General features: G+C 37.1%; 1 protein-coding gene across 5 annotated transcripts; it reads right to left on the bottom strand.

Moving 5' to 3' along the window:
- Positions 1-1,865: 1,865 nt before the first annotated feature.
- On the bottom strand, positions 1,866-18,533 carry mtmr9 (myotubularin related protein 9). 5 transcript variants are annotated; one of them, XM_077220257.1, is made up of 11 exons: positions 18,308-18,533; positions 16,940-17,145; positions 16,441-16,549; positions 16,189-16,314; positions 14,682-14,855; positions 14,388-14,605; positions 11,750-11,911; positions 11,171-11,312; positions 9,629-9,849; positions 6,985-7,136; positions 1,866-3,320 (listed from the first exon to the last, which is right to left on the bottom strand). In XM_077220257.1, exons 2-11 carry the CDS (start codon positions 17,119-17,121, stop codon positions 3,157-3,159), a joined length of 1,650 nt encoding a protein of 549 aa, XP_077076372.1. In that variant the 5' UTR covers positions 17,122-17,145; positions 18,308-18,533; the 3' UTR covers positions 1,866-3,156. The 5 variants fall into 5 exon arrangements, with proteins under 5 accessions (XP_077076372.1, XP_077076371.1, XP_077076369.1 ...); XM_077220256.1 differs by lacking the exon at positions 18,308-18,533 and adding an exon at positions 17,737-17,973; XM_077220254.1 differs by lacking the exon at positions 18,308-18,533 and adding an exon at positions 17,737-17,798 and having other exon boundaries at positions 14,682-14,885.
- Between the last annotated feature and the right edge of the window lie 3,980 nt (positions 18,534-22,513).

A 22,513-nucleotide genomic window follows, 5' to 3' on the forward strand; every position in this document is an offset into this window, starting at 1 on the left:
TCTACGCCGTAGACAACGCATTGGTTTTAATTCATACTTCTGCGTCGTTGTCCACTTTGAAGCACGCAGAGGGAGCATGTGAAACCCAAGGGAGCGGTTTGAGCAGACCAATCACAGCGCTTGCGTCCGCGTAGAATTGACTCGTTGTTACATTTTTGGAGAGGTGCACGTCAGGGTACGCTGAAGGGTACGCGTGCTACGCACAGCCTACGACGTAGCTACGGCGTAAGTTCAACGCAGAAGTATAAAGGCTGATTTATACTTCTGCGTTGGACCTACGCCAGAGCCTCTACGCCGTAGCCTACGCTTTGGTTTTAATTTATACTTCTGCGTCGTTGTCCGCGTTGACGCACGCAGAGGGAGCATGTGAAACCCGGGGAAGCGGTTTGAGCAGACCAATCACAGCGCTTGTGTCCGCGTAGAATAGACGCGTTGTTACATTTTTGGAGAGGTGCACGTCAGGGTACACCGGAGGGTACGCGCGCTACGCACAGCCTACGGCGTAGTTACGTCGTAAGTTCGACCCAGAAGTATAAATTGGGCTTAAATTGGGCCTGAGTACGTGAGGATGAGAGCCAACACGAACTGGTGGTGCGAGTGTGGGGGAATATGCCTACCTATGCCAACTGAAATAGAGTGTCTGTGCTGTGGCAATGGTGGGACAAGATACTGCCATCGATGACCAGGCTCAATGTGTCAGATCAAAATGAACATGCCCGCAGTTGTGTCACCGATACCTAACTTGCGTGATATATCTGCGCCCAAGTAGCAGTGCTTCACCTGTGCTCCCCTCCCCCTCCCGCAATATCTGCCTAGGAAATCGCCTAGTCTTAAGGCTGATTTATACTTCTGCGTCGGACCTACGCCGGAGCCTCTACGCCGTAGCCTACTCTTTGGTTTTAATTTATACTTCTGCTTCGTTGTCCGCATTGACGCACGCAGAGGGAGCATGTGAAACCCGAGGAAGCGGTTTGAGCAGACCAATCACAGCACTTGCGTCCGCGTAGAATAGACGGGTTGTTACATTTTCGGAGAGGTGCACGTCAGGGTACGCCGGAGGGTACGCGCGCTACGCACAGCCTACGGCGTAAGTTCGACGCAGAAGTATAAATTGGGCTTTAATCTGCATTACTATTTGTACTCGTTGTGAATACGCAGGCCACAAGAAGAAATTCGTTTATCACTTTTACTCACAACATGCTATCTGGCAACAAAGGATTCCATTCATTATGCTAGGCTAAGCTAGAGTCGGTGCTGTCAGACTAAGACAATGCAAGCACTGAGACAAAAATGCATTTGCCCACCTATCTAAATGTAGGGGAGATGGTGAATAACCCCCATTTCAAAAAACGGTGGCGTGTTCCTTTAAGAGGTCCCGTATAAGGGGCACTTGAAACTTGAGTACACGTATTAGGCCCCTCCCTCAGGAAGCACTGTATGTTCCTGATAATGAGCAGGGAAAGCACACATATGTTTATGCGATGAGAGATATGGTGCTTTACACAGCCAACGGTTGTATTATGTAGCATATGTAGCATAAGCATATGCAATGTAAAACGGTCATGTGTGACAAAAAATGACAAACTTTAATATAGATGTTGATGTCCTACGGTGTATATTTATATTTCCTATAAAATATTTTATTTAAACTATATATTCTAGAATAGATCCCATTTTGTTTGCTTTTTTCTTTGTAGCACATGTACTATCAGTGATTAGTCCTTATCGGTCGTTATCATTTTGCACTGATAAGATGCTAACTCTAACTGACTACTGTAGACTCTTTAGAGTAGTCAGTCTGGTTACTGAAACTGATTACTGTGACTCTTATAGATGTCAGTTTAAATATGAAAACACCATAAGGCTGTACATTAAACAATCTTTTAATGCCCACAGAACATCATGAACTTCAGTTTAACATTTAATCAATATTGCATTTTGTAAAGCAAGGCATGACACTATACAGACACTTATAAGACAAATCTTAATGATGCATGTCAGTTGATGCTACTGAAGTGCCAGAATTAATTAATAAAAAATGATTAACTTGTGCACATGTATAAAAAACCAAAACAACAACAATAACAACTGACTGTCTAAGTCAGTGTAGGAACCTTCCTTAAACTAAAACACAGTCATATTTGCAGCAGTCTATTTGACGATAAGAACCCACTGGAATATTAAAATGACCTTAATATGCAATGTGAGTCATACCATAGATTTAAATATTCACATATTTATGAAACAAATGGTTACAAAAACCTTAATGGCACAAATATCTTGATTTATTGAGAAATCATTTGCAAAGGTTTTTTGCAGAAAACACCTCTAGTCTAGATGAACATGTTCAAGTCATTCATGGAGAACTGGAGGGAATGAAGTGCTTTTTTTCACAACGGAAATTGTAATGATCCCAGTGGGCTTTATTTTTAGATGTTCCCAAACAACGTCTTTGTGTATCCTAATAAAGATCTTCATATTCACACACACAAAAAAAGGTTCTAAAGGTTGTAGATGGAGATTTATGACACATTATCTTGATTAACAATATCTCTAACACAAATTTGTCTCTTTCAACAAAATACTAAATATTATTACTCTATACAAATATGTATAGTACCCGTGCACAGAAGATCTTACATTTGTAAAGCAAACAGTGCCACTTTTGGCAATCTCTTATTCATGTGGCCAGAGTTATGGATCATGTTAGACTATGTAAACCACCAGTGTTATATTGAAATGATATTTCCAGCATCTTATAGTCAGTCTCTAATTCTTTCCCTTTCAAAACAGCTGTTTTATAGCTGCATTGTCTATTGCACTTTGTGACAAATGACTAAAAATGAAAAATGGCACATCAGCAGTCCCTTTTCTTTGAGAATGTGTAAACCACAGCACCCAATTTGCAATATCTAGGTGTTTACATTGTAAGTGTTTACATTGAACAAGCAATAACAAGGACGAGTGCGGCATAGTGTTTGAGGAAGACAACTACAAGTATATACTAATAGAGCATAAGATCTATTGGCGATAGAGTAGAATCCGTTGGAGACCAGTGAAATATGTTAATGTGAATAAAGTTGAGCAGTGGAATCATAAGGAAAGAGTACGGTTAGGAGGAATGTAGATACATGCTCATTTCATTCTGTTGATGTCCTACGGTGTCTGCAGCGGGCTGTCCTCCGTCTCCAGCTGGGCCAGCTGTCTCCGCAGACTGTTCACTTTGTTCTGCAGCTCCTTGTTGTACTCTATAATATGGACCATCTCCTGATAGGCCTCATCCAAACACTTTGTGGAGCGATTCCAGCGAAGGAATATCCCTATAGAGAAAACAAGACACAAGTAAATCTGTCACAATGTGCCTGAAATGTGATTATATATTCTTGGGTCGCTGATCAATGAACTTTTACTGTCATTTAAAAAAAAAAGGTAGGTCAGTTTGATGCTGCATGAGAGATTTAAAGGGAGAGATTCTATCTACTCCTATTAGATAGAGGCAAATAGAGGCCAGAGGCAAATGCTGCCTTACTTTAGTAGGAAACACTTCTTAGCAAACTTTTAATCATAATGGTGTCAACTTGTATTGTTTCCGGGTGCAAGAATTCAAAGCATAAACGTTTAGCGGGAGTAAGTTACTTTCGGTTTCCAGTGAAGGATCCAGCGCATTATAAGCAGCGGCTAAAGGCGGCAAATAATCGTAAATATGGAGTGAACGCTGCGATGGAAAATCTGAAATACCTCCGTGTTTGTAGTCAACATTTCAAACTTTTTAGGGCAAGCTGCGTTATTTGGCGTCAGATTCTGTTCCCCCCATGTTTCTTACACAATGAGTTTCTAATATTTATCAAACTGCTGCCATAGTGTTCCATTTTTCCTATAATGCTGTTTATGTGAATTTCTCGGCCCAGGTAAAGAGTAAATATTTAGGTCCCACTTTATATTAAGTGGCTTTAAGTACTATGTACTTACATTGAAATTAATAATTGGACTTATTGTGTACATAGATGTTTTTACATTTTAATTATTTTTTGAAAATACCTGCATGTAATTACAGCTGTAATTAAATGTAATTACATTTGTAATTACACAGTTGACCCTTCCCTTACACCTTAACCCACCCTTAAACCTACCCATACCACCACACCTGTCCCTAACCTTACCAGTACCACATCTCAATAGCAGCAAAAGTGTTTTACAATACAACCTGAACACAATAAATACATTGTACTTATTTTTCGATGTAAGTACATAGTACTTAAAGCCACTTAATATAAAGTGGGACCAATATTTATTTACATATAATAACAACATTGTAACAACACAGTGAGGTTACACTTTAAATATAATGCCTTGGAAGAAATGCCACAAGCTGAAAAAATTATCAAAATTTTAGAGTGCTTTTTTGACCCACCTAAGAAGGGCTTTTAGTCAATTGTATTGATACTTGTATGTCATGTATTATAATATATTAAACTAAGGGGCTGTTGAATGCTTGAAACTGATTGGTTTACGAACGTTCTAAGGTGTGCAAATTATTTTCAGGGAAACGCACGGCAAAAGTAGTTCCAGGCAGGTCTTGACCGCATTACAGTTTCGCATAACTTCACCAAATGATTTCAGTTATTTGAAAGGTCTTTACAGACTACAGAACCACAACGACACTGACCAAGCAAATACATATAGTAAACAATAGGATTTTTGCCACAAAATTACATCTTATGTACGGACAGCACATACTCTCTTTCTCGCTCTTGCTTCCTCTCAAACACACATACAGTACGGACACACACTCACACAGAAATATGTTGTCAGCGCTGCTCTAACGATTTTATCAGTAAACTGGTTTTGCAACTTAAAAGCTACATGAAATTTCTCATTAGCGATGTAATAACAGCTCTGTTCTTGGAGCAGATAAACTTACAGTTTCGCTATTAATAGAGTCGCTATTGCCGAACACTGTTGAGAGACTCGGGTAATTCACACGCTTCATCTCTCTCTCTCTCTCTCTAATTACAGCATTAGTCTGCTAGTGCTATCGGTGGCTGAAGCCTCCGTTACTAACTCTAAAATGACGCTTTGGAATTAGCAACGGAGGGATGAGATGAGATGTGCAAGAAATTAGTCCTACACACAAAAACCTGACAAATGTTTTGGAATACATCATCTGAACAATGACTAGAGGTGGGGTAACTGTAGTATAAGTGGAATAATTGACTCCTGGCAGTTGAATTATTAGAAAGTAATGCACACTGAGGTGTAACTCCATTTCGCGTAGTGGGCGCATTACCACCTCGGGTGTGCATTATTTTCTAATTATTTAATGTCTTCATTTATCCCTTACTTTGCAACTTCAACATTACAAATGTGTAATTACAATTTAGTAAACTTAAAAATATATTAACTTTAAATGTATTATCAAATAACACTGCAGTTCAAATGATAATAAAGTATGTTATGTGTGCTTTAGTATATTATCAAAATAAGTGTACATGGGATACAAATAAGCACACTTTTTAAATGAACTTTTAGCAAAGCCATGCCACACCTCAAGGTTTTACATAAGGAAACATACAGAATGACTGAAATCTTTGTCGCCACACCCAAGTTTCTGAGCACACGTAGCTGACAGTCTTTAATGATGTCAGCAGCAGAGCAAACTGGTCAATACCCACCCAACTGTGAAATTAACATTAGATTCGTTGTTTCTCAAAGGACCTTGAAGCTTAAATTCTCTGGGCACACTGTCCTCCCATACTTTAAATTATTGCTCAATGCAAAGGCTTTTCAGATCCCATATTTTAATATCGCCTACCTTTAAAATAAATAGTTTAAACTAGCTCTTTTGGTGACTACATAATCAGTTAGTTTCATTTCATAATTGATAGTTCATAGTTCATAGATGACTATTATTCTGAAACGTGGAAAATACTATTAATAAAGAACGAGTCGGTGTGTCCAAATGTTTGACTGGTAGTGTATATGAAAGGTCTAAACATATCTGTGAGTTGTATGAGAACTGCTCATGTGACTGAAAGTGAACCCCCACAGCACTAAACTCCCAGTCTGCTTGGCTGATTTTCCTGAAAGAGTCCCTTTCACTGCACCTTTAAAATAGAGGCATGACAAGTTCCAGAGGTGAGTACTAAAAAAAAAATGACAGGCACAGAGGTCATCGGGTTGAATCATTGTCACACTTGTGAATACCACGTGACGTAGTATGCATCCACTGAAAGGTTTACAACAAGCATTACTGAAGTTGAAGTTGCTTCTTTAATGCTTAAAAATATCTTAAACATGACCGGCTGGCGAGTTTTTCTGAATAAGTAGTTAAAATTTCAACAGATCTAAATGGATCACTAAATTCAAAATAAAATGATCTGGGAAATTTAGCACATTTTATCTTTGTCAAATCTGTTAAGAACACCACCATTTTTGCCTTAACACACGAAACACACACACACACAAAAAAAAACAAAAAAAACTGCAGCAGACAACAGGTGTGTTCTTTACAATTTTCAGTAATTAATTTAAATAAAATTATATTAAAATAGAATTAATTTAAATAATAACTTTTAATTAATTACATATTGTTATTTACATACAATTTCTATCATTTTATATAATTGTATTTAAATTATTTAAATTTTTTAAATAACATATAGTTTATAGTTTAAAATAACAAACAGCCATAAAGAGGATTGATGGCTTTCATTTTCATTACACCAGGAAAATTATAATAATTCATATGGAAAGTTTGTTAAACGTGGTTTTGAAGTGTCACTAAGGGTTCATCTACATCATGGAAGAATGGTGACATACTGTTACGGTCATTTCAAAACACGCAAGGATCTCACAATCCACACGTTGCACATCCAAAGTGTCATGGCAGAAATATAGCTAAAGCACCAAATAACACGTGACCGCCACCTACAGGTTAACTGGGTAAACACATGGTGTCATGATACAATATTTTGTGGCACTCACCCTCCCACAGCAGCAGGCTCTGAGGTGCCACAGACGGCCAGATGACCAGGTTATTGGGCTCATACAGTGGGTTGAGAAATCGCTCCAGCTCCTGAGGACGGTTCACCCATGACCACAGAGACACGGTTTTCTGAGACAGCTGCAGCTTCACCCTGAAACATTACACAGGAAATACTAAGTTTACATTTACACCCAAACTTTACAGGAAAGTTTAAGTTATGAGGAGCCAGACACATTCAGCCATTGCCATCCGTTATCTCAAATAAGCAAACAAAAAGCCATTTACTAATTCTACTCTTCAAGCTTAACCCTAACATTCGTAAACATTTTGAGCTACTTACATAACAAATAGTCAGAAGGGCTGGGGCGGTATGGATTTTTTCTAAACGCGGTTGAAAAGCAAGATTTTCCCACGGTATGGCGGTAAACCGCTTTAAATAGCCAGCCGTACGGTGGCCGAGAGGTGCAAAACAAATCACAATTATAAAAACAAAATAACAATTATAAAAACCAAATAACAATTCAGAAAACACAATAACAATTCAGAAAACACAATAACAATTCAGAAAACACAACGACATTTCAGAAAACACAATAACAATTCAGAAAACACAATAACAATTCAGAAAACACAATAACAATTCAGAAAACACAACGACATTTCATAGAAAACGGAAAAGGTAGGTACATTTTGAGAATGGCAAACTTGTCGCTGATTGGAGGAGACACCTGTCAATCAAGCTTTACAGGAAGTAAGAAATTTAAACGTTACTTTGAAGAAGGACATTCATATGCCGTGATTGTGGACATGCTGGCGACATACCACGACATTGAAATGAGCTTGTGCTCAAATTGCTTAAGTTTATCGCACCCATCAACATGCCAAAGATAGTTCGGTCCCATGGAGTGATATGCAGACATCCCAAGTCTCCCGGAAGTTCCCCGCATATTGATAGCGGCCCCCTGATGCCCGCAAATTAGTTAAAAACTCGGAGCTCTAGAGAATCTAGAGCTCGCGAGCTCCAAACCGTGTAGCACACGGCAGAGAGGTAGAGACAGAGAGCGAGAGACCTTGCGTGTGTGTGCGCCTCACGAAGCGCATGTAAATATTTTTTAGTAATCTTGTAAATAGTTTTAATATCGGGGTATGTCGCCAGCATGTCCACAATCACGGCACATGAATGTCCTTCTTCAAAGTAATGGTTAATGTGTTCCATTTTCGCATTTAGCAAAACAAAGTTGATCACAAATTTCTTACTTCCTGTAAAGCTTGATTGACAGGTGTCTCGTCCAATCAGCGACAAGTTTGCCATTCTCAAAATGTACCTACCTTTTCCGTTTTCTTTGAAATGTCGTTGTGTTTTCTGAATTGTTATTGTGTTTTCTGAATTGTTATTGTGTTTTCTGAAATGTCGTTGTGTTTTCTGAATTGTTATTTTGTTTTTATAATTGTTATTTTGTTATTATAAGTGTAATTTGTTTTGCACCTCTCGGCCACCGTACAGCCGTGTGATGCAGTTGCGGATAAAATAATAATAGCACATCCGCGCATCTCTAATACGAATGGAATGTTATTATGTGTCATGGAACATTGCGCTCCTCAACTCGTGAAAGATCGGATTTGCTCCATCTTTTGATGATAAGTTTTGTTTAGAAAACCTTGAATCCATGTAAGCCATTATATCATTAGACATAATCCATGTCATTAGAATCAATTAATCCATGTCATAAGACACAACGTGCACACATGTGCAGGCCAAGGTTTTTTTTTATTTTTTTTGCGGTGATGACGGCGACGAGCTCAGACCCGCGGTTGGAGTCACGTGACTGCGGTATTGCGGTAACCGTCCCAGCCCTAATAGTCAGTACTCATAAATCACAAGCAACACTCTTAATAATAAAGAACCTTTCAGTGAAAAGACCTTTTTTCTTTGTGTAAATAAAACTTTACAAATCTAAACAATCTGTATTCACTAAAGACTCTATTGTGGAATTAAAAGGTTGTTTGGATGTTAAATCTTCTTTGTGGAACTAAACCCAAACCGAACCTAAATGAAACCTGTCCTCTGGAGTCTAAAGGCCAGATTTATGTCGTCACACACATTACACACTATTCATTGTCAGTAAATGACTGTACCATATCTGGACATTTTGAAATGTGATACACATTTTAGCAATAAGTGGAAAAACATTGCACAACACATTTACCAAAACATCCTGCTCAGAATAAGAAACAAACACAAAAGGGTCAAGGCCAGCTACAAGCTGACCTCTGCTGACGTAGGAGTGTTGAAAGAAGAGGTCATGACCTCTGCTCCTGAACGTATCTTTTCATACAGATAGAATTACAACCTGCCAACCTAAATGTGTAACCGAGTGTACTTGGAAACGTCAAGTGCAAAATACAGCCCTATTCTGAATGCCAACCCTAGCAGTTCTCCTCTGAATCCACACTTTAGAGATGGTTAACTTCAGAATAATAAAATGAGTTTGGCGTTTGGGACAGGGCCTGTGTTGGCTAGTTAGAAATTAGGGGTGATGTATCTGGGATTGTCGAAACAAAGTTTTTACAAGAAGGTTATATGTGATGTAATAGAGGAAATGAGATGTATGTGAGAATCTGTAAATGGAGGGGAACACTAACCTTTCAGCCACTCTGTTTCCAAGGAAAGTGCCAAACTGTGAGGCATAGGTGTGCTCAAAGAGCATGATCAGGAAATTCTCATTGAACTGGAAGGAGCAGGGGAACTGTCGCAGGATCTGCCACACACAGTCCAGGAAGAGCAGGAACACGGGCGCTTCACTTCGAGGCTTCCCGTTTGAGTGTGCAGACTGCGCACAGCGCTGCCGGAATGGGTGACCGGCCTGGAGGTAAAGGATTTCATACATTACTGAAAATAATCATTTTTTTATAAAATATAACCACAAAATTCCACAGCCTAGTTCCCTATTGTTAATCAGTATATCATCGAATTCAGCAGTAGCAAAGGTGTTGATTCTCTACACACTGACTATATGCCACTATGTAATAAGACGTTGCATACAGTAACATTATGAAATACGTACTTGTCCTACAATTTTATTTTAAGAATACATAAATGTACATGCATATTAGCATTCAGACACTAAGCAAATATAATACGAAGAAAAATGCTGATCATACCTTATTGTTCAAAAGTTTGGGGACAGTGAGATTGAGATCTCACCAAGTCTGCAATTATTTCTTAAAAAAATCAGTATTATTGTGAAATAATACTATTACAATTTAAAACAACAGTTTTCTATATTTTATTTCTAAAATCATTATTAATTTTTAAATAAATGTATTTTATTTCAGCATCATTACTCCAGTCTTCAGTGTCACATGGTCCCTCAGAAATCATTGTAATATGCTGATTTGCTGCCCAAGAAATATTTCTTATTATTCTTATTATCTTTATATCAATGTTAAAAACAGTTGTGCTGCAATTTTTGTGGAAACCATGATACTTTTTAAAGATTCTTTGAACAGAAAGTTCAAAAGAACTTCATTTATTTAAATATAAATATACATTTATATAAATCTTTAGCAAAATTATTATTGTATTTACTGTTCAATTTTTATCAATGTAGTGCATCTTTGCTGAAAAAAACATAAAACCTTACGGACCCCAAATTTTACGCAATAAAATCCATAAATTAAAAAGTAAAATTAAAAAGCTATTTTTAAACATCTAATAACTACAATTCCTTTGTCACACACACGCATGCATGCACACACACGCACGCACGCAAGAACACACACACACACACGTTACAAAGGCTACTTTTATGGAAAGAATAGTGTTAGACAAAACTAAATAAGCAAAATAAGTTCATTCAGCTTGATATTTATTTCCTGTATAATATTTTGCAGGACTTTTTATTTTAATGCCAAAAAATATATATTTAGTATATGCAAAATATATATATTTATATATAAGACTGAATATACATTTACACTTGTGCTCATCCTCTGATCCCCTTAGACAATATTTCTAGTGTAAATATAGTGTATAGCCAGTAAACGACTTTTTTTTCAGTGCATTCAGGGAATTTCAATGGAGAGAGCTAGAATTATTTTGTCAGTGGGACAGCCTTAGAAATGGCCGACCCCTGGGGAACTAGGGGAACTGAATGAAAGAGTTTTCCTGGTGACCTCCCTCACCTGTAACCACTCTCGCTCGATCAGCGCCTCAAAGCCACGGATGGTTCTGCATGCCGGATCAAGGATGATCTGGGCGAGAGACGTCACCTGCAGTGTTGAATCAGTGCCCTCCGTGCCATGAACCAGAACTGACGCCCCTTCCCTGCAAAACACCACAAATAACACACATTACAAATTATGAAAATGACTTAAGAGAGAAAAGAAACCAATTTTAGCTGTGATTTTTGGGATGTTAAGCACTTCCTCCGATCCCAGTTTGAAATTGCACTTAGTTTGCGATTATTTAGCACACACATAGTGCTACAAACCTGATAATGAACTGCATGCCAAAAAAAGCGTTTAAAACAGCAGTACTGGTGGTATAAACATAATGATGATTACAGTATGACAACAGCAGTAATTAACCCCACAACAAGCTTCGCAACAAATGTGGTGAGAAACTGGGCGGCAGCAGCTTTTGTAATTAACTTAGAATAGAGCTAAAACAGTAATTAACACAGCTGCACAGTATGGCATAAGCAGATCTGTCTGGTGTAATGGGTCTGTGACAGGAACAGACATACGTATCAACAGATGTACCTGTCAATGCACTGTGCAGCCAGGCAGGCCGTGGTGAGGATTTCCTTAACATGACTCTGCCAGTTGGAGGCTTCAAGTTTACTGAGCCAGCGGTCCATGCTGTGAGACTGATCATTGCACGCCTCCACCAGCTTTATCAGACTCTCCTGCAGAACATTGGACCTGTGGGAGAACAACTGTCAGATTATAGTCCCAGTTACAGAACTCATTTGTGCGGCTGTGTTTGCCTGCTCACAAACGATATGCTTCAGCTCTGAATTGGCATTTTAGCAGAAATAGATATGTATTTTCAGGCATATGCCTAAAATATTTTAAATAACAAGTCCCCTGATAAATGTACAGTCTCAGATGGTCCAAAGTTTGTTCATTGACAGTCTGATGCATATTGATCACATAATTGAGAAGTACTTTGGCAAAGTCTAATCTGACTGGCTGACTTATGCAACTTTATCAGTACCTGGAAACCAAGCTGAGCGCATAGGAAATGGTTACTGGATTTGCCAAAGTTTGTCATCAAAGTTAAAAATGCGATGAAACAGGAGAGAAGATTGAGTTATGTTTTAGATTATGCATAATTTACAATGTCAATTCAAAACAATACAAATAGATCTTATTGTAAATGATTTGTCCATGTACAACATACATTTAAAAAATAGCTGTAAAAATTATGAATTTTCATTTTGTTAAAAGGGGTCATGTGATGCTATTTTAAAAGTTCATTATTTTAATTATTGGGTGTAAAGGAATAGGTTACCATCCTTTAATGTTCAAAAAACATATTTTTCACATACTGTGCATTATTGCAGGTTTTACTCCAGTCTATGTGAAACGTGCCGATTTCTACAAAGCCCCTCTTTCCAAAAAGCTTTGAGTATTCTGATTGGCTGTTGTAATCACACAGTTAACAATTTCGTCGGTTTTACTGTATCTTACTTCTAAAAATGAGGATGATCAAGCCGATCAGAACCAAATTTACTTGAGCAGAAACGTTTCACAGCGATAAATAGTCTGTATATAGCCTTCGGTTGAAATTGCATTAAATCGGTTGATTTAAGATTCAGCAACTTGCGCTTGTTATTGGTTCAATAATGCGGCGAAAGCATCAAGCGACTTTGTCAGTACTGTGCGGTAGACGTCCAGCTGCTCAAATGCTCTGACTGCTGGATGACCGCACGGTTTAATCAGGCAGCCGTTTCATCGCTTGGCTTTTGGTTGTTGTTTCCCAAGTGCTCCACCACATAACAGCGCTTAATATGTTGGGGCGTAGTGGGGTTTTGTTGATCGCTGATGGCTCCACAGCCAATCACTTGCTCGGGCCCTAGGGCTTCAGCCCCACCTTATTGTTAACGCGGCCCTGGGAATAACGCAATATATTTCATTTTTACTTTTAAAAGTAACTTTAACCAACACTGTTGAAAACATATTGTTATTGGCCAATTTTAGAGAATGTTTTTTTAACTGTTATGGAGAGCGTTGACGCTTCTCCATCCCTCAAAACTGTGTCCTTATTTTTGTTTAGATTATGCATGTTGTAATTATGTGGGGGTTTACAAATTTAGGAAATATCAGTTGTGCAAATTACAATATTTCTTTTTTTCCCCGTTTTTTTTTTAAATTGCTGTCTTAACTATCATTTAAGGTACTTGTATAGAGTCAAGGGTTGGTTTTTATAGAAAATGGTATGTTCCAATTAACTAAAGCTGGGAAGATGGTGTATTGAAGGAGTTTTCAGAAGTGAGGCAGGATGGATGGATGGTGGTGTAAGAGCTTAAAAGCAAAGGTTGTTAATGCTGCTTGAGCATGAGCATATTTTCATGCTTTGTGTGGATATTTAAAGATCTTTTAGCTTGACTTTGGATTTATATTAAATGGTAACACTTTACAATAAGAGTCCATTTGTAACAATAACTATGGTTAATAAACGCTGTAGAAGTATTGCTCATTTTTAGATTGTCAATTTCAACATTTACTGATACATTTTTTAATTTTGAAGTTGTATATGTTAACATTACATTAGTTAATGCACTATGGACTAACATGAATGATCTAAGTATAATTAATATATTAGTATTTAATATTGATCTTCATATTGATATATTTATTTTATTTAATAAGTACAGTACATTTTCATTTTCGGTACATTTTGTAAAAAAAAGTTCAGCACTAGTTTACTTGGAGTATTTAGTTTGTTGTCATTCAGTATCCATTTTAAAAACTATCGTTTTTTAGTTATGGGCCAGTGCAGTCCAACCAAGTTATCGTTATCTGTAAAACTCTAGTTGACGGGATTGGTTACATGGTTTGTGACGTAGGAAATGGGTGGTTTCAAACCACATTTTTGAGACATTTTTAAGAGAGATTTACACGTTGTCTTAAAGCATATTTAAAAACACCCCACTGACAAATAAACAACATTAAAAACTTTTTCATACATTCATGTACATTATAATGTTGTGATGCCTAAATTTACTTCTAACATTTTAAACTATTAATTTTTATTTTTCACATTTATTTAGATAAAATAGTATTACATTTTTATATTGGTCATAACATGAAAATGATTATCAGCAAGAATATTAATATTATGCATCTCTACTATGCAGTTAGGATGGCTCTGAGAGAATAATTGGATACACACCTCTCAATGGCTTTATGGATCCTCCTCCACTGCGGGTAGTTGGCTTCCTGTTCAAATCCTCCTCCGCGAGCTTTAGCCTGCTGCGCTACCGCTATAGTCCGTGTGTCGATGATATAACCACGCTTCCCAGCGCAAAGCGTGGCATTGATCAGTTTCTCGTCTTCTTTGCAGCGGCGCCCATTGGTTCCTGTTAGTGGCTGGGCTGCTCGCATCATCACCTGTGGACAGCGAGATCAGGGTCTGGATTAAATAGATCAATATTTGGAAACAACCTTTTCAAAGTGCATTTCTAACCATGCCGTTTTTCTTGTGGTAGTAACTGAGCATAGGGAAACGGCCACCGTGGCGGAAGGAAGCAGCTTTGCAGAGACTTTCATCATCGATGTCTTTGGGCACGGTCAGTAGGGACGGGTACGAGGGGCACACGCTGAAGTCCTTATTGACCTCACTCAGTCTCCATTCATCTGTCTGAGAGAGGACCACAGAGCTCAGGGTCACCTTTACAATTTAGACAGATCCTTTTTAAATCAAAATAACACTAATCAAAAACAGAAAACCTAATTCTAACATTCTAATTGTAAACTAGTAGTGGTTTAGAATAAGCTGACATACACCACTGTACCCTTGAAAAGTTTAAAAGAAAGAAATTAACACTTTTATTCAGCAAGAATACATTTAATTGATCATATGTGACAAACGTTTATAATGTTACAATGATTTCTATTTCAAATAAAGTTATTTTGAATGTTTTATTCATAAAATAATCCTTAAAACAATTTCAAAGTTTCCACTAAAATATTAAACAGAAAGATCATGTGACACTGAAGACTGGAGTAATGATGCTGAAAATTCAGCTTTACCATCACATGAATATTACATTTTACAATCTTTTAAAACAGATCATTTAAATTGTAATATTATTTCACAACGTTTGGAGCTGTATGAGTTTCTTTCTTCTGCTGAACACAAAAGAAGATATTTTCAAGAATGTTGTAATCAAACAGTTGACGGTAGCCAATGACCTCCATAGTGTGGACAAAAGTCAATGGATGTCGTCAACTGTCTGGTTATCAACATTCTTCAAAATATCTTCTTTTGTGTTCAGCAGAACAAACTCATACAGGTTTGGAACAACTTGAGTGTGAGTAAATGATGACAGATTTTTCATTTTTGGGTGATCTATCCTTTTAATATTCAACATTATTAATTTGACTACACTGACACTATTTGATACAAACTGAACTGGATGACGGCATCAATGTTTTTCTCTATAGATGAAAATTAACTAATTTAATAATTGTGGATCTTTACAACGGATCTGAATCAACACTGAACTGACTCGTTAGTCAAAATATTCCTGTGTGCAAATGAACAATGACACTGTTCTCTTTTAGAGCTGCTGTAGAGCCGAAATAAGCTGTTTGCATCATTGAATCATTATTCTATTATCATTGTATAGCTGCTTTGAAACAATCAATATTTAATTTCATATATAAATAAAGGTGCCTTATATTGACAATATTACTGTTTTACTCTGTCTTGATAAATGCAGCCATAAGAGTCTTCTTTCAAAAAACATTAAAAAACCTTACCGAACCCAAACTTTTGAACGGTAGTGTATGAAATACTAGCTGTATTTATATTAAAATTGGATCTCAGAACATGTAATCATGAGTATTTGTTCCCTGGCTTCCCATGGAGAACAATCGGAAAAAACGAACAATGATACACTGAGAAAATGTATCATTTTTTTTCCTTTCTGATGACCTCAGTGTCAAGGCTTCCAGGGATTAAACAATACCATAGACTCCAGATCTTTGAAAGCCTCCTCTGGTATGAACAATTGCCATCCATCCTCAATGACCTCAAACAGAGGACGATAGAAGAAGGGATACATCAGGGACACAGAGTCCAGTGTGGACAGAGCCTAAAGATGAACCATCATAACATGAACACTAACAGCATAAACTGATGAGTAGAAATTTGTAGATCCTCAGGTTATTATTTGTCTATTATTATTCTGCTTTATGAGTGAGTACTAATGCAGTCTTACCTCAATTGAGCTGGCAATATTAAGACACTCCTCCATGCCAGGTATGTCCAGCTGAATCACCCGCAGGTCTTTACACTTCACAATAATAGTTCCCAAGGATCCAACAAACCTGCACACATTAGGTCAGTAAGATTGTTTTATGTTTTTGAGAGAAGTCTCTTATGGTCACCGTGGCTGCATTCATTTGATCAAAAATTAAATAGTATTACATGAGTTTCTGTCTTCTGTTGAACTAAGAAGAAGATATTTTTGAAGAATGCTGGTAACCAGACAGTTGGCTTTCATAGTAGGAATAAAAATACTATGGAATTATGGAAGTCAATGGCTGACATCAATTGCCTGGTTATCAACATTCTTTAAAACATCTTCTTTGGTGTGCAACGGAAGAAAGAAACTCATACAGGTTTGGAACAAAATGAGAGAGAGTAAATGATGACAGAATTTTCATTTTTGGGTGAATTATCCCTTTCAAAATAACCTTTTGGTATGTCAGTGGTACCTTTTCTCAATAGAGTCAATGTTGGTATGAAGCAGCCAGAGCTCCTCAGTGTTATCCTGGCGAGAGGACAAAATGAGGTGATGTCCCGTCAGACACAGAGTTCCCTCCACAGTGGGCATGAAGGGTCGGTGGAGGACCACCCCATCCGCACGAGGGGTTTTAATCAGCTCAGCAAACTCCATGATGTTTTGAGAGACACACGAAACCTGGGAGAGTCAATGGGACATGAAACAGTGATGAATACTGTAATCCATTCGAAATACATTCATTACGTCTTAGATTCATTATTTTAGGTTTGTTATTGTTGTGTGATTAGCATATATTTAGTTAGTTATATGTATATAACATTCTTTTTCTTTATTCAGCTGAGAAATGTCTTTGCACTGTTGATAAGAGTTATGTTATTATTAATGTCTTGTAGAGGTGTATTGTTTTACTCTACTGTAATCTACTGCAGGGTGCAAAACAAGACAAGCAAAGAGACAGCAGTAAGAAAAATACCACATTCGTCTATTTTACTTGAAGGAGCATAAATCAGACATATATGTTTCTTTATAAACAATTATTGTAACATATACAATGTATCTGTGCACATTCTCTCGGTTCGCTGTGTCACCACACTGAAATGATGACAACAGACGTCACGGGATTTTCAGCTGTGAGTCGCTCGTACTAAAAACTGTTCAAATGCACTCGACAGAAACCCGTAAATGCAATGTAACTTGTCAAGAACAAAATGTGCATTATAACCATGTACTTAGATTAGATGACAGCGGTAACAACAACATTCCTCTCACCAACACTTCCTTGTCTTCCGCTCCTTTGTTGTATCTGACAACAGACAGCAAGCAATTTTGAAGCAATATCGCCACCTACTGATTTGGGTGAACGCGAGGGAGAATGAGAACATAAAAAAAGATATGATATCTGAATAATCATATTCTCACTAAAAATAAAAGCAACTGAGTGATTATTTTATTAAATATAACTATATGTAAGTATTTGTATAAAATACAATATAATTATATAGATATAATGTTAGTGTTCTCTTCAGGTTAATAAAATAAATTGACTTCACCAGAAAGACACGATCACAAAACGTGATGAACACCATGACAATTGACCCTTCGCAAAGACCCGCCCCCCTTAGTTACTGTCGCTATGTCCTACAAGCTACGCCGCTCTCACGCACACACCATGTTCTCACGCAGTGAAAAATACATCGCGGATCAGAGAGGAGACCGACAATACGCTGACAGACAGGGCAGACCAGGTTACTTTTCGGTTACTTTTGATATTAAACATATTAAACAAAGACTCACCCTTCAAATTTCGTCATTTTTAAAAAGAAATTTAAACAATAAATACCGTTTTGTGGCTCTTTAATGTGTCGTGACAGATCGCTGTAGAGCCTCAGTTAAAGCTGCTCGTGAACCGATCATCTCTTCCTTCTAGTTCATAACATATGAACTTAAGAAGGAATGTTGTTTTAACCGCGGAAAGGCGTCAGAATATTCAGTTTTTCAAGTCCAAATCCTCCCATGTTAATCTACTAACTCTCCTGACTGCTTTGTCGGACAAAATGGCGGATGGCAAAGTATGATTGGTCAGATCACCTGTCAATCAAGCTTCATGCGAAGGGTCAAAAGTTAAACAATGTTATACACAATAGAAGAGATTAGAAACAAGTTTTATATTTTGATATTAGGCCTACTGTATATTTGCTTGCAAATAGGTTCTTCTTTATTACTAGGCTAAATAAATAAACAAATAAATAAAATAGAAATGCCTAATTACAGTTTTTTTTCGATTGCTAAACGACAGTGAGCACAACTGGAGCTACACGTGCAAAACTCTAACTACAGTCTGTACAGCAGCAGTTCATGTGGACCAAACTCTAGTTCGTTTTTCATTGCTTGAACACAGTCTTCAAAACTCTACACACTTATCCAATGACTTTAATCACAACCTGCACAACACTGTGGATTTACAGAACTTTGTTCAAATGCTAACACACTGCTGTCAAAACTGTGAACCACACATTCAAAACGGAATAGATTTCAGCCTTGTGCCTTTCAAACACGGCTGATTGCAATTTCAGCTGAAAGGCTAAGCAGGTCTTGTTTGTTATTTGTTCGAATTACAGTATGTACTTTTAGTTTCTACCTTTTTTTTCTCATTACTGCAATTCCGTAAATTACTACAGACTATTGAAGCAAACTGCTAATCTTCATTTACCTTAAGAATTGTTTTGTTCTAAAAATCTAAGTAAATCATGTGAAAGAATGTCACTCTTTTCTTTGAAGAAAATATTACTTTGTGAAGTAACTGAAATTGTTCAAACTGTAAAGATGAAAAGTTTGTATTTTCTGTATTGGTGTTTGATCCTGTTTTTACTCTCAGTGTGTTCTGAGTGACAGTGTGTGTTATCTCAGTGAGGGTTGTGTATATATGGGGTTAGAATTGTTGCAGTATTCCAAATAAATAGATTATGATCCACAAATAAATGTTAAGAGATTCACAAAAATATATCAAATTCTTAAATAAATAGATTAAGATCCACAAATAAATGTAAAGAGTTTCACAAAAATATATCAAATTCTTAAATAAATAGATTATGATCCACAAATAAATGTAAAGAGTTTCACAAAAAAATATAAAACTCACAAATAAATAAAATTAGCTTTGCAAATAAAAATATGTATTTACAAATGTTTTTTATGCCACAAACACAACTCGGCCTGGTATTTATTTGTGAACGGCTTTCTGTGCATTTGTGAATCCCTTCACGCATTTGTGAATCGGTTCCTGTGCATTTGTAAATCAGTAAATTTTGAAACACTTCTAGCGTCGACGTGCAGACAAATCCACAAATAAGTGGACTCCACCCACCCTCTACCTAAGCCAATCAAATAACGGCCACATTGAGCTGACCAATCGTAGCACGTTTTCGGTTAGGCTTTACACTCGGGGCGAGAACTGGATCTGAATAATTTTGCAGATATTATCGACACCCCTGAAAGCATCTGTAATGGGAGCTTCATTCAAATTAGCTGTTTGTGTGGTTAAAACACCCCGTTTCCAAAAGATTGTTGGAGTTTAAGGCTTCTTTATATTCATTATTCTTTATTATTAACTCAGGATTACACACAAATGATCATCACATCCCGAGCATCATAAGACTGGGTTACCGGAGTCAAGCGGCGCGTCAAAAGCAAATAGCCGATTATCTTCCCTGCTGTCGTAGCAGTTTCAAATTATGTAAAACTAATATGTTTGCAATGTTAACACATTTTTCCCATGACGTCTGTTTTCTTACCTGAAGATATATGACGTATAATCTTCTTTATTGACTATGCTGGCTACATGAAAATTCATAATTCATGATAGTTTCTACTGGACGCGGCGCAGCGCGACACGATGATTCACTGCAGTAAACGGATGCCCGTTCTTCTTATGAAGTAGCGGCTACTACACACAACTACACACATTGTCCAATGTAGAAAGCCTTGCACGGGGTAGACACGATGTAATGAATTACAAAACGGATGATTTTGTCTTTTAAAGCACAATCGTTGTGACAAATAGCTATAGGACATAAATATTATGTAGAATACAAAATATCAGCCCAAATGACCATCATTGAAGATGTAACAGCGTGTAGGCTAATGAGGTTTTGAGTGGATAATGCAATGCTGAAAAAATACACATTTGCATAAATATTGTATGCTGTAAGTAACTTTTACAATTCAATATTATTAAGTCTGATTCATATGAAATATTATTTGTGTGATCAAGCGTTTTAACGGATAAATTCAAATCGCTTGTCTGCTAGGCATTTCACTTTTAAATGCATGTTATTTAATCATTAGATCCACAGACCTGCTAGTTAAAACTTGAATGAAGAAGTGGGAAAAGCTGTTGTGAAAGTAATTTCCCCAATATTACACAAACTCGCGTATTTATCACGAGGTTGAATCCAGTCATTCATTCAGCAACGTATTGATGCTTTTCTGTTTTATCATGAATACGTGACACTTCCATAACGCGTTGTAACGCTGTTTCTCTGCCATTTTCAAAGGCTCATAAAATGTGTCTTGGCTTGATACACAGTCTAATGGTCTAACTCTAACGAAATCCAAAATTTAAACATATTTTACTGAAGCAATATTATGGGCCTTATAGCCTACACTTACTATTTGAGCCAATGCAGATGAATGTGCAAAGTTATTTCCTCTGTCTATGGTTATTTCTTCAGGGCAAGACCACTCTGATTGTAAAGCCTAACGTGATTAATTGTAGTGAGAATTTGGATTTGTGGATTTGTCTAAACGTCGACGCTAGAAGTGTTTCAAAATCACATATGCGTGAGGGGATTTACCATAGACAGTAAAAGAAATGGACACAGCGACCCCATTGATTTCAACGGAGAAGACTAAAGCCCGATTATTGTACTTTGTCTGATGGCTGAGCGACTGTGCAGGCTCAAACTGAGCGTGACGACCATAGACATCATATATGATGTCAAAATGAATGGGAGTCAATGGAATGCTAACAGCAGGTGAAGTTCTGCTACAATGGCGTCTCCCGCGAGGCTTCAACTTCCGGCTGATGGATTACCCCCTTGGGATTTACAAATGCACAGGAACCGATTCACAAATGCATGAGGGGATTTACAAATGCACAGGAACCGATTCACAAATGCGTGAGGGGGTTTACAAATGCACAAAAACGGTTCACAAATAAATGCCAGGCAGAGTTGTGTTTGTGGTATAAACAACATTTGTAAATATATTTTTTATTTGCAAATCTCATTCTATTTATTTGTGAGTTTTATAATTCTTTGTGAAACATTTATTTGTGGATCTTAATCTATTTTTTTGTGAATTTGATATATTTTTGTGAATCTCTTTGCATTTATTCGTGGATCATAATCTATTTATTTGGAATAATGCAACAATTCTACCCCCATATGTATAGTGTTTGGCTGCACTGAGCCTGTTTTGAGCCATGTGTTAAGAGTCGTGTTGCTTGGAATGAGTTTTGCAGGTGATGTGAACTGTTTAGCTCAGGTAACTGTTGGTAGTGTAGACTGTAGTTAGAGTTTTGCACGTTTTTTGCACAAAATCGGAAAAAAACTGTAACAGCAGGATCTATATCTGTATTTTGTAAGTAAACCAAACTCAGAAAGCTTGACAAGGATGCATTTATGTAGACTCCACAATCAGGACTGTTATTTTCATTAGTTGAACTGTGGAGTGTACATTTGTGAAACTGAACAATCAGTTCTGGAATGTATTCCAGGGAATACACACTACTTGCTTCTTAATGTTATCCATTAAACCTTACAGGTGTTACTGGCAGTGCTGAGAGTTTAGAACACTGCTGACGTTAGCATTTTTGGCAATGAGTACAAAAAACAAAAAATCATTAATTTCGTGGCACAGGAATTTAAAAAAAACTGAGTGAAATTCTCATATGTTCACCAGTGTAAAAAAGTCTTCTCAATGACTTAGTGTTTTAATGAAAATATGTACTATAATAATAAATATAAAAAAAGGCCTAAAATAGATT

The sequence above is a fragment of the Siphateles boraxobius genome, unplaced genomic scaffold (assembly GCF_051911475.1).
Source record: "Siphateles boraxobius isolate OS27281-9 unplaced genomic scaffold, OSU_SipBor_1 8, whole genome shotgun sequence".
Classification (NCBI taxonomy): Eukaryota; Metazoa; Chordata; class Actinopteri; order Cypriniformes; family Leuciscidae; genus Siphateles; species Siphateles boraxobius.

Bases quoted from the DNA above. Each gene is read 5' to 3' on its own strand.
- mtmr9 (XM_077220254.1), bottom strand. From the start codon at position 17,121: ATGGAGTTTGCTGAGCTGATTAAAACCCCTCGTGCGGATGGGGTGGTC. The intron at 11,313-11,749 runs GTACATCTGTTG...GGTGTTTTGCAG, and splicing joins GCTGCACAGTGCATTGACAG to GGAAGGGGCGTCAGTTCTGG. The intron at 7,137-9,628 runs GTTAGTGTTCCC...GTAATGTTTCAG, and splicing joins GGAAACAGAGTGGCTGAAAG to GGTGAAGCTGCAGCTGTCTC.